We start from the raw sequence: 13,037 nt of genomic DNA, 5'->3' as shown, positions 1-13,037 counted from the left end.
CTGTCCAGCGTGTACCTCTTGCCCATTGATAGCTGGAGATAGGTACGTACCAGCACCCCTTGCAACCCCACAAGGGATAGACGTGCTAGAAAATGGATATATATATATATATATATATATATATATATATATATATATATATATATATATATATCACAAACAGAAATGGGCCTCTCGCCCAGTGAACGCTGGAGATAGGCAGATAGGCACCAGCAATCCCCGCGACCCCATGAGGGATACAGCGGATGGATGGATGGATGAATGGATATATATATATATATATATATATATATATATATATATATATATATATATATATATATATATATAGATAGATGTTGAGTAGACTGCGAGTCTTCCTGCTTATGTTCCCTGAGGCTTGGGATTGTGGGAACAGTAGTTTTAAAAAGAAGTGTCGCAAATCAAACATTTCTGTTTGTGATTTTCTTTGAATTGAAAATAAACTTCGGAAAAACTATATTTATTGGCATACTATTATGACATACCACACAAAACCAAACATTTACTACCTTGTTACTTGGAAGAGTGATACTCGAAAATTTAAAACCCTAATCCTAGTGCATAAACCAGAAGCCCAAATATTACATTGAAGGTTAGCAAAACACACTGTAAAATAGTATAAATATAAAAATCTGACAATTTGTTGCCTGATTCTTACCACTGCATTCACAAAATAATATGTTTTTTACCTGCTATTCAAAGTCAAACATGTACTTGATTTTTGCCAAGACAAACAAGGCATATTCCTGGCATTAACAAGAGTTGCTAAACACTTCAAACAGGAGCCAGTATGACATTAGGGATTCACTTGTTTCTCAGACTTTAGCTGGTACACAGCTAGATTACTTCAGACATGGATATATTCAACTCCAGGATTGGTCGGATATCTCTCATCATATGGTGAGTTTAGGAGATTTTTTCAAAATCAATTATGAGGCAAAGAAACATTTTACTCTACTTTAAAGCATTTGTAACACTTGGTAGTGAGCATGTTTTGATATGCAGATAGTTAATCCACTGGTACATCATTAAATATGTTCTTAGGTATAATATGTATCTTCTGCACTTTAGTTGATTCTGTCACTTTGTTTGCTCTTTTCTGTTTGAATCGACTTTGGACCAGCAGCTCAGATCACAACAGACTGATAAACAGATCAAACTCTTGTTTATGCACCTGTCCAGGTTTCTGCATGTGCTTGTCTGTGAGTGTGTCCCGCTGCCAGACTCAGACCCTCTGATGTATGGAGACGTCCATTCCCCCCAGTATCCTCAACCCTATCCCCCCAACCTGCAGAAGCAGTGGGACCTCAGTGTGCCAGAGGGCTTCAAGATCAGCCTGACCTTCACACACCTGGACATCGAAGCCTCTGCAGGCTGCTACAAGGATTCACTTACAGTCAGAGACATAGAATACTGTCAGATGTTCCCACTGCCTAATTGCTTGCAGTTAGCAAAATATTTGATATTTTCAAGAATACATACGTTTGGGCTAAAAAGTCTTCCTTGTTAGAGATAGGATTTAATAACGAAATGCCAGGCTCAGGGTTATCAAACTATTTTCTTAGCTTGTGTCCTGGTACCGTGGTCTTTTTTTATTTGAGGGCTGTTTATTGTTTTTCTTGTATGCTTTTATATGTTTAAATTTTTATGATTTTGTAAAATATAGAAGTTTGAATCAATTGTATTTCCTTTCTAGGCAGAACTCAGTCTACAACTATTTATTTTCCTCCTGGAAACAAAGAATAAAGCAGTCGAAATATAAATTTACTTTTTATAGCCTACATTCACCAATCCACAATACCCTCTATTAAAGGTTTTGTGGGTAGTGTGTCGTCATCATGTGTATGACTTTATTCTTACAGGTTCTACATGATGAAAAGCTGCTTGGAAGGTTTTGTGGCAATGAGAACTCTGCTAATGGACCAGGTACCGGATACCAGCCCATTCTGTCTCCAGGCAACAGACTCACCCTGATTTTCCAGTCAGACGACTACAACCCGGATCGTAATCAGAACGTGGGATTCTCCGCTCAGTACCAAGCAATAGGTGCCGTCTGAAAAATTTCCTGTCACATGGTACAAATAATACAATTATATTTTGACTTTGGAATATCTCACTATAATATGGATAAATTGATGTTATCAGACATAGATGAATGCTCAGCACCAGAAGCTGAGGATGGATCAGGTCCACTCTGCTCTCAGAACTGCCTCAACACAGTTGGGTCATATATCTGTGCTTGTCACCATGGCTATGAGCTACGTTCAGATCAGCGCACCTGCACGTGTAAGTTTTTGGAGAATGAGAAGAACAGGGTAGTTGCTCATGGTGGGTAGATCTAAAATCAGTTTTAAATACCTTGATGCCTCTTGCTTTGTAATGTTTGCTTCGCAAAAGTTTGCATGTGGCCATAAATTGTTTTTTAATGTTGTATTTGCTTCTTAAAGTAAGTAAACATTTTCCTTTCAAAATACAATAGGCACTGAGTTGTTTTGATCATCAGTAGCCACGGCGCAAGACAGGGCAGCTTGTGACAGTGGCTCAGTTTTTTAACACTTGTGCTTTTTATTTACTTCTAGTAGTGTGTTGATGCCCTTGTCTTTTTTGCGCCTTTTCGAGTCACGCGATGGAACTAGCTGTTTTGTGGTCAATTTTGCTGCTTATCTTATTTTATGTGGAATTTCGTTTCGGAGACATCAGAGGGCAATGCACAGCCATCGTTTATGCCAGGGATCAGCTGCTAGCACTTGCCAACAATCCAGCCAGAGCAGCAGTGGCTCTGCCAGATATCCCCAGGGAGATAAGGAGAAAGAGTCATGGCAGACATACCTGGAGAAAAAGATATAGACCTACATTTCCAGCCATCATCATGGGAATTGTGAGATCCCTTACAAACAAAGATCCACTGAGGCGCCTGTATAGAGAGGCCAGCTTACTGATGGTAACTGAGCCTCTGCTAACAGAGCAAATTCTGGACACCAGAATATTCATAGAAGACTTCCATCTACTCAGAGCTGATAGAATGGAAAGCAGCAGTAAGAAAAGAGGAGGGGTGTTGCTAGTAACATATGGTGCCGCCCTGGACATGTTAAAATTAAAGGGACATTTTGCACCAAGGATACTGAGCTCCTAGCTGGTGGCCTAAGACCTCGCCTGACCCTGAGAGATTTCTCACGTGTTATTGCTATAGCAATGTATGAGCCCTCGAAAACCAGTTGTAACATGAACAGTGAAGAAATGGTCTGAAGAGGTTGAAGAACCCCTGAGAAACTGCTTCTGCTCCACTGCGTGGAATGAACTTTGCTATCCTCATGGGGAGGGCATAGATTGAATAACAGAAAGCATCACAAATTATATAAATGTCTGTGAGGACTCTACTGCGCCCTTTGTGAAAGTTAGGTGTTTCTCCAACAGCAAGCCCTGGATGAACCCTTAGATAAAAGGTTTACTAAAGGAGGAGAGGGCTTTTAGTTCCGGAAAGAGAGATTATCTGAAAGCAGTCTCTTGCCCCATGCATGGAGCTGTTACAGATCTAGAGAACTCTTGCAGTTACAGACTGCTGCCCCTACTGTAGATACTCACAGGTGCGCTTCTGCAGGTCCTTCCTCCCAGCTGCTGTTGGACTTATTCTCTGCTGCTCACAACATACTCTATAAGTCCGTCCGTCCGTTGTCTTCCGCTTATCCGGGGTCGGGTCGCGGGGGTAGCAGCTTCAGTAGGGAGGCCCAGACGTCCCTCTCCCCAGCCACTTGGGCCAGCTCCTCAGGAGGAATCCCAAGGCGTTCCCAGGCCAGCCGGGAGACATAGTCCCTCCAGCGTGTCCTGGGTCTTCCCCTGGGTCTCCTCCCGGTGGGACGTGCCCGGAACACCTCTCCAGGGAGGCGTCCAGGAGGCATCCTGACCAGATGCCCGAGCCACCTCAACTGGCTCCTCTCGACGTGGAGGAGCAGCGGCTCTACTCTGAGTCCTCCCCGGATGACTGAGCTCCTCACCCTATCTCTAAGGGAGAGCCCAGACACACTACGGAGAAAACTCATTTCAGCCGCTTGTATCCGGGATCTCGTTCTTTCTCTATAAGTATTTACAACAATAGTTGCACTGGTTCTCATCTGATCATGGATCTTTTACTGTGGGTGTGCCTCAATTCAGGAGCTGCATCCTTCGAAGACGGTAGGCTGTGCAGAGCTGTGATAACGTCACAGCCCTGCAACAAAGGCTGTCCCAATTCAAGACTCCTTCAAAGGCTCCTTTAAACGCTTCTTCAAATGCGGCTGATAAAAGTTTCCTTCTTTTCCCTGATTTAAAGACGCATCCTTTGTGGCCCACCCTATCCCATGAATCATTGTAAGTTGAAGAGAATTGTTTAAATTGAACCAGTAGAAGCTGAGAGGAGTCAAACGCTGTGAATAAAGTTGTATATATTACACTTTCTGTAACATAATAGTAACTTTAAAAATGTTTTTAGGGCGAGACGTTAGCTAAATGCTAAAACCCAAAATATCTACTTAGTGTATTAACTTATCGCTTACTTTTAAAAATGCTCACATGTGCTTGGATATGTCCGCTACTGCACTGCAACGCAACCTGCTTACCTCATCGGCTTTGAGCTGACCGGGTGAACGCCTGTCTCCCGGCACATTGTTTTCAAACTCCCACTTGGTTTCTGCAATGAGTTAAAAGCAAATATAATTCAGACAGATCACTAATGTCAATGTTTGGCTAATTCATTATCATTATTCTCTACAAAAAAAATTATTTAAACTTTGTTCGGAGAGTTATAGAGTTAGTGTTTTTAAGTTGTAAAATATTTAACTGATAAATTACACAAATAGTATATGTCCTCAACTAACTTCATTTATAGTGGTATATGTCTATACCTACATACAATTACAAACATTTGGCTGATTAATGAATGAGAATGAAATGAAAAGATGATTAAATAAAATTTTGAACAAAAGATTGTGAGCTATCATGAATATTTAAACAATAAAATAAAAATCGTGTACAGTCCTTATCACTGCTGCACTCTAAATTGTAGTGTTATTTTATTTCAATTGCAATCTCATTAAATTGCCGTAAGCTCTATGCAAGAAATTTCAATAAACAATAAAGTTTGTCTAAGTCTAAGTCTAAGTTTAATTAATTTACAGTGTATACCAGGTCCTTTGAAGGTTTCAGCTCTTGAATTACTAATGTCCATTTGAACATACTTAAGCTGCTTTGGGTGTTGCCTCCACAATCATGCATATTGCTAATTTTTCTCTCATCCTGTAAATAATGTGCTGTATTTTCCTATGTTTAACTTGAATATTTAATTTTTTTTATCTGGATATGTTATTTTCAATAATTGTGCAATATGTAATCCCTTTTTATTTGATCTTTGTATTTGCCCTCTGATAAGTTAATTCTCTGTTGCTTTGTAACTTGTTGCTTTGGCTTTGGCTTGTTTTTCCATTATTGGTTTAGTGTGTAATTCTGTCTGTGTTTTTTGCCATTGTCACACCCAAAATTTCCCAATAGGGGGTTTTCACTGACGTCACTGGCCAACTTCCGGTCCGCCATATTGGGTGGCACACTTCCTTATCTCTAGTTGTCGTACACGTATTACACGTATTATCGTATCGCGAATGGATAAGTACGCCAGCACGCTAGAGCGACCAGATAAGGACGTATATCTGAGGAAATGTTCCGTGATCGACCATATGGACCCCTATGCCCTCCACGGTGCCTTGTTTAGCCGTAATCCAGATGATTGGCCAAATGTAGAGCACGGCGACATAGTGCATTACCTGGTGTTCGGTGAAAACCCTCTGCACAGTCTTGAGGAAATGAGAGCTTACAAGGATCTAGAGGCTCACAACCAGTTCACATCTGGTTATGTACATCAAGGAAATCGCCATCATACGTGGACGGGTGAGTTTTAATAAGATGGTAAAAATGTAAACAATCCGACGCAAATGTGTCGCATGCTTCTGCGGTGGCTGGCGGCCGGCGGTGCGCGAAGGCGCTTGGCTGCAAGGCCGATCGACGCCGCTCGCGGCTTTAATTATTTAAGCAGAACAATGACCAGTGAAAAATTAAGTTGTATTTACCGTATTGGCGCCGGTAGGAGCTGCAGATCATAAAGCCAGCAAACAGTGGGAACACAGCAACTCGTTCAAAGGTAAGCTGCGCTCAGACGGGCTCTGGCACATGCTAGTTTAGTAGCTGCTAACCGTCAGTGCTAACAACCACTCGCGCATGTAATGTACTTTTAACTAGCTGCTATGTGTTTCAAACGTTTAGAACACACTCTCATTGACATCGGGATACTGTGTAAAGTTATGTTCGGTCGACTTACAGCCGCGATCCAAGCGAGCCGACGACTCTTTGTTATCGCTAACAGTTGTTCTCCGTGGTTGCGCCTCCAGGCAGGAAAGCGGTGGAAAATTAATCTGTTTCTATGTTTTTCCCATGGCGATCATGTGTTGCGCTGTTACAGCCCACAATACAGCAACGGTTTACCATGGTTGAAATCAAGTTAAGGTGAAATTAATCAAATTAAAACACGGCTGAGAGAGGGAGTACAGTACGCGGTAGTAATAGGCAGTAGAGGCGGCGGAGGCAGTCAACATGACAGCCCAAGCCCTATTATTAATATATTCTTCTTACATGTTTTAAATACTTAACAGTTAATTACCTGTGACAAAGTGAGCACCGCAGACTCTGGCGTATTCCAGCTTAACACCGTCCAAATCGGACCTGGATATCCGTGTCAGCCATAGGTGACGGCGTTGTTCAGAGAGCTGTTTTGTTTTTTCACATTGATTCACTATTACGGCTGGTAGGCGATAGAAAGAGCGTTGATCTCCACCTCCACGGGCCGTGCAACCAACCATTAAACACGTTTTCCCCATTGTTCACTTCCAATACTGCCTAAGGCGTCATACAACGCAGGTCAACGGTGCGAAACGACTGCCACCCAATATGGCGGACGCGCTGAGTAGTCACGTGAGCGTGACGTCAGCTGAAAACCCCCTATTGTAGGACAATAAAGGTATTTCTTGTATCTTATCCCAATAAAAAACATTAGAGTTGGAGTTTTTAATGTGAGAAAATGTGAAAGAGCTAGATGAATGTGAATTCAATTCAATTCAATTAAATTTTATTTATATAGCGCCAAATCATGAAACATGTCATCTCAAGGCACTTTACAAAATCAAGTTCAATCATATTATACAGATTGGGTCAGATTATACAGATTGGTCAAAAAATTTCCTATATAAGGAAACCAGTTGATTGCATCAAAGTCCCGACAAGCAGCATTCACTCCTGGGGAACCGTAGAGCCACAGGGAGAGTCGTCTGCATTGTACATGGCTTTGCAGCAATCCCTCATACTGAGCAAGCATGAAGCGACAGTGGGAAGAAAAACTCCCCATTAACGGGAAGGAAAACCTCCGGCAGAACCGGGCTCAGTATGAACGGTCATCTACCTCGACCGACTGGGGTTACGGAAGACAGAGCAGAGACACAACAAAAGAAACAAAAAAGCACAGAAGCACACATTGATCTAGTAATCTGTTCTACATTAGATGGTAGTAGCGGGTGAGCCGTCTTCTCTGGATGATGTCACAGTTAACAGAACGCCAGACCAGGTGTACCTACTATGAAGAAAAAGAGAGAGAGCAAAAAGTTAAAAGCTGAAATGACGACAGTCATTTCAATGTAATACAATGCAAAACTGGAGAACAGTAGACTGAAGAACAGTAGAAATCAGTAGAGTGAGAAAATTAGACCCTGATGTCCTCCAGCAGCCTAGGCCTATCACAGCACAACTATAGAGATAGCTCAGGGTATGAGCCACTCTAACTATAAGGTTTGTCAAAAAGGAAAGTTTTAACATTAGTCTAAAAAATAGATAGGGTCACGGACCAAAACTGGGAGTTGGTTCCACAGGAGAGGAGCCTGATAGCTAAAGGATCTGCCTCCCATTCTACTTTTAGAGACTCTAGGAACCACCAGCAGACCTGCAGTCTGAGAGCGAAGTGCTCTGTTAGGAACATACGGGGTAATCAGAGCTCTGATATATGATGGAGCTTGATTATTAAGGGCTTTATACGTTAGAAGGAGAATTTTAAATTCTATTCTTGGTTTAACAGGAAGCCAATGAAGGGAAGCAAAAATTGGAGAAATATGATCCCTCTTGTTGATTTTCATCAGAACTCTTGCCGCAGCATTTTGGATCAGCTGAAGACTTCTAACTGCATTTTGTGGACTTCCTGATAGTAAAGAATTACAATAGTCCAGCCTTGAAGTAACAAATGCATGGACTAGTTTTTCAGCATCACTCCTGGACAGAATGTTTCTAATTTTGGCGATATTCCGGAGGTGAAAAAAGGAAACTCTGGAAATCTGTTTAATATGGGATTTAAATGACATGTCTTGGTCGAAAACAACACCATTTTTAACTTTATTACCAGAGGCCAAGTTAATGCCATCCAGATTAAGTGATTGATTAAGAACTTTATTTTTTGAAGACTACTTCAAAAAATAGAATACTCTTGAAAGGAACTGTATGAACGCTTTTTTTTTTTTACTTTCTTTGTGACCAGTATCCTGTGGCGGCGGTGTATTTGATAAGCCAGAGGGGTATTTATCAAGTCCAGGTTACCCATATTCCTCGTCTCAAGCTTTGCCCTGTCATTATATCATTACTGTGGAGTCTGGCCTCTCTGTGTCTCTTAACTTCTCTGACAAGTTCCACATCGAGAGTGTGGACACCGAGGAAGGCCAACACTGTCTCCTTCACTGGTTGGAGGTAATATGAAGCAGCTTTATAGCTTTACTAGAGTTAATAGAGGTTAATAAAATGTATTTGTCTGCACAGTTAACAAACTGATTCAAACTGAAACATTTCTTTTTATTAGGTGAACATTCCAGGCAGAAAGCCCATGAGGCTGTGTGGGGGAACAAGTCCAGGAATAATAAACACAAATTCAAACACTGTCAGGCTGGACTACCACATTGGTGCTCGGGGACAAAGCAACGGATGGAGCCTGCACTACAGCACATCCAGTGAGAGGATAGAAATGTTGATGGGAAATTAGAAATTTGACGGTGACAGAAGGTCAAACATGCCGCTGATCAGATATTTTTGCTTTTCCGTTGTGTGTTGAGGAGTGATGTGTCCGGTTCCTGGCAATGTAAATAATGGAAGGGTCACTCCTTCCTTAACTGAATATTACTACAGAGACCACATCTATGTACACTGTGATCAAGGATATAAACTTATGATGGTAGGCTTAAACCTCTTGTGTTTTGCATTGAAACACTACATTGTTTCAATGTAACATCTACCACTTTTCTTTTGGTCAGGATGGTCAGGAGATAAAGTGTTTCTCTGCAATGTGCCAAAGTGACAGAGAGTGGAACCTCTCACTGCCTGAATGCCACAACTCCAGCCTGAGAGAAGGCAGACTTTTATTATTAATTGTTTCCATAATATAAGCCTGGATGATCCTGAAAAAATGTTTTTCTCACAAAATTTTGCATCTTTTTTTCTCTTCCACAGTAATTGATTGTGGAGAACCTGACCCTCTGCTGAACGGAGGAGTAACTTTCCTGTCTGGCTTCCAGAATCAGTATCTTTCTGTTGTTCAGTATCACTGCAATGAACCATTTTATTCTCCATATGGCGGCAATAATGGTAAGATTTCATTATACAGTAACAAGTCACTGATTCAGATCCTTCCAGAGGGAGTTTCCATAGATGCTCTAAGCTTTGATATGCAGTTGAACTCTGTTTATATTTTCATGGGTAAATCATCTTTCAGAGGCTGCATGTATTTTGTAATGAAGCTTTTAATATTGGAGTTTTTTACTATGATGGTATGTGTTATTTTCATGTACTTAAAATAAAAAGATTATATCAGGAAATGTATTTGCAGTTAAATGTGTAAAAGCTGGCTTATCTACCTAATTCTGAAATGAAACATAAAGGAAGCTCTGCTCCTCCAATTGTGGGACAATTAGCATCTCTTGATGCTGCTTCAATTTGCTTACATTTATGGGACATTGTACATTTTGCCTATTCATCAATTATTATTTAAATTACTGCCAGAAATGGTTTGGATTCGGACAGACCAGAGCTGTATTTGCAGATTTTGAAGGGAAAAATACCGTCTGCTGGAAGGAGGTGGTAATTGTGGCACAGGAGGAATAGCAGAAAATAATAGCTGGATTTATGTTAGTAATTCTCTCTGATACATTGGCTTGTCTAAATAGTGTTTCATAGTTGTTGCATTTCAAAAAACAAGGAAACCAAATCTTGATTGTAAAACAGTCCAACTATTGCACTTGCAGATGTTAATAAACAGTAAAGTACAAAGACGATCTATCTTGTGTAAATTGGATAAATTGCACTGAAGAAACTACAGGGTAGTTTGGTTACCACAAGAGGCAGTAGCAGGGGTTCAGGCAGGTGCTGTAATGGGAAGTGCTCATTCAGTTCCTAATAATAAAAACCACAAGTCCATTTTAACTTAAAAACATAAATTAATCGGGTGTAATTGCACTTAAGGGTTCCTTTGTTATACTGACATACTGTTATTACAAATTAGTACAGTTAATTAAAGGAACTATAAGTAATAATGAGTGGTTAAACAATCAACACATACACAATGCCTTTCATGGAGACCAGACATTAACTCAAAGGTGTGTTGCAAGTAAACACAGGCTACACTCTGAACCAAAGTAATTCTACACTGTACCTCTAGTTTGAAAGGAGAAAAACGTGACTAATTCACTAATTTTTTATTGCGAATGTTACTTCTATCGAATGTTAAAGTTCCTTTAAAATAAATCTCACATTGAAAACATTTTCTTGAGCACTTTAATCTCTCATGCCTTTGCTGGGTTTGTGGTTGAAGAGTGGACAACTGCAACCTGATGAAAACATATTTCCAAGAAGTTGCCATCTGCTGGACGTGATGCTCTTATTTGTTTCTGGATGTATTTAGTACAATCTGTGATTCCAGTGCAGAAATCCATCAAACTGCAGGTGCAGAAAATAGAGGAGATTGCACTACTTTGTAAATCCCCTCCAGAGTATATACTACAGGAAAAATGGGACTTAGGCACGGTGTGTGTTAATTTTGAAGATTTAAGACTCTGTGACAAATTAGAGACTTTCAGGTTCATATTTTGCAGACAGTAACCTATAATTCTTATTTTATTTGAACACCACAGATGGAAAAGTCTTTGGTAAATAATCTTTCTTTTTGGTTTATTCTTCTTAGTTTCTTTCACCTGTGAAGCAGATAGCTATTGGAGATCTAACGATCAGGATATTCTAAGACCAATATGCCTGCCAGGTATCACTTTTTTGTCTTTCAGAACTTCAGAGCTCTCCTTGATATATTTATATTTTCTTTATGACTACAAGTTTACATTCTGTGCAGTTTGTGGTCGGCCAACAAAACCCATTGAGAATTCCGCTGGGAGGATCATCGGAGGAAGTGAAGCTTCAAAGGATACCATCCCCTGGCAAGCTCTAATAAACATAGATTCAAATAGGGGGGGTGGTATGATCATAGCAGATCGCTGGATTTTGACTGTAGCTTCTGTGGTTGTAGCTAATGGACAAGTAGCAGCACTTGAGTCTGTAAAAGTGAGTAGTACTCACCAAAGCTCTGGGTTTATTCACCTGACATAAAAAAAACAACAACTTCATTTTTATTATGTTTTTTAGTAGATTTACCTCGGAGATACAGATCTTCACCAGCTTATAGCAAGTCCCTCTCTAAATGCAACCGCAATCCATGTTCACCCTGAATACAATAACCCAGACAGTTTAAACTACGACAACGACATTGCACTGATTAAACTGCAGGACCCAGTCACATTTGATGCATCAATTATGCCGCTGTGTTTACCAGCAGAGGATGACACATATGACACAGGAATAATGGGGTAAAGCAACTAAACTAAATCATCTCATGGTTGTTAAATCTATTTTACATAACTGATCTTTTGCTCTGCAAACCTTTTCTTTTTCAGGCTGGTATCTGGCTTTGGTGTTACAGACAAGGGTGCACGGCGTATTCTTACAAATAAGCTGAAATATGTGCATGTGCCAGTGGAAAATCAGGAAATATGCAAAAAGTCTTTGAAGCGAAGGCCTGGTACCAGAACACCAACACTGACAACATGTTCTGTGCTGGCATTCCTGATGGTGGAAAGGACTCATGTCTGGGCGACAGTGGGAGTGCCTTTGCTCTACAATCTGAAAATGGACGATTCTGGGCTGCTGGGATTGTCAGCTGGGGGGTTAAATGTGGACAGAAAGGAACATATGGGTTTTATACAAAGGTAGCAAACTATGTAGACTGGATTAACAAGATCATGCAGGAGAATTGAGTTTAATGATGATTCTAACAACTGAAGCAATGAGACAAAAGCAAAATACCATTGTTAAAAGCTGATCTAACATAATTAAAACTTTTAAAAATAAAGTCTCATATAAGCCATTTAAAAATGTGCTGTTACTGTGGAATGAACCCTAAATAGAAAGTTATCAGAATGTTTTACCAGTTTAAAAAATTACAAACCAGTTGTTTGTAAATTGGGCTGTGTAAATTGGGCTGTGTTTGATTCCATGAAAAAAACATTTTCATCGAATGAAAAAAAAAAAAAAAAGTGGTTTGATACAGATTTGTCTCTTCATGAAATTTTGAAAAAACTGTTTATTAAAAATTAACACCAATAATTTCCTTGTGCACTTAAACAGCCCTCATCATTGTTTGGTGAGTAAATTTGGTGACACAGTTACCATGGTTGCCTTGCACTAAGAAGGTTCCTGCTGGGAGTTTGGATGTACCCCACGTGAATATTCTAGGTACCCGGGCTTCCTCCCATAGTCCAAAGAGATGACGGTAAGATTAATTAGTCTCCCTAAACTACCCTTAGGTATGATGGTGTCACGATTTGGGTTTTGTCTTGGTTTATGTTATCAGATTTATTAGTTAAGTTTCTGCT

At 40.2% G+C, this 13,037-nt stretch overlaps 1 protein-coding gene across 1 annotated transcript; it reads left to right on the top strand.

The window, feature by feature from the left end:
• Positions 1-818: 818 nt before the first annotated feature.
• Positions 819-12,621, top strand: LOC105931568 (complement C1r subcomponent). Its single transcript, XM_036135136.1, is given in 14 exon segments — positions 819-921; positions 1,204-1,417; positions 1,884-2,067; positions 2,167-2,307; positions 8,615-8,820; positions 8,930-9,077; positions 9,180-9,298; positions 9,378-9,474; positions 9,574-9,708; positions 11,300-11,374; positions 11,462-11,670; positions 11,755-11,972; positions 12,060-12,181; positions 12,184-12,621. Coding segments are annotated over 14 exon segments (2,151 nt in total). The 5' UTR covers positions 819-874; the 3' UTR covers positions 12,420-12,621.
• Positions 12,622-13,037: the final 416 nt, after the last annotated feature.

This window comes from Fundulus heteroclitus, chromosome 3, assembly GCF_011125445.2.
Source record: "Fundulus heteroclitus isolate FHET01 chromosome 3, MU-UCD_Fhet_4.1, whole genome shotgun sequence".
Classification (NCBI taxonomy): Eukaryota; Metazoa; Chordata; class Actinopteri; order Cyprinodontiformes; family Fundulidae; genus Fundulus; species Fundulus heteroclitus.
Note: the sequence above shows the minus strand (reverse complement) of the source record. Positions and strands in the feature narration are given on the sequence as shown.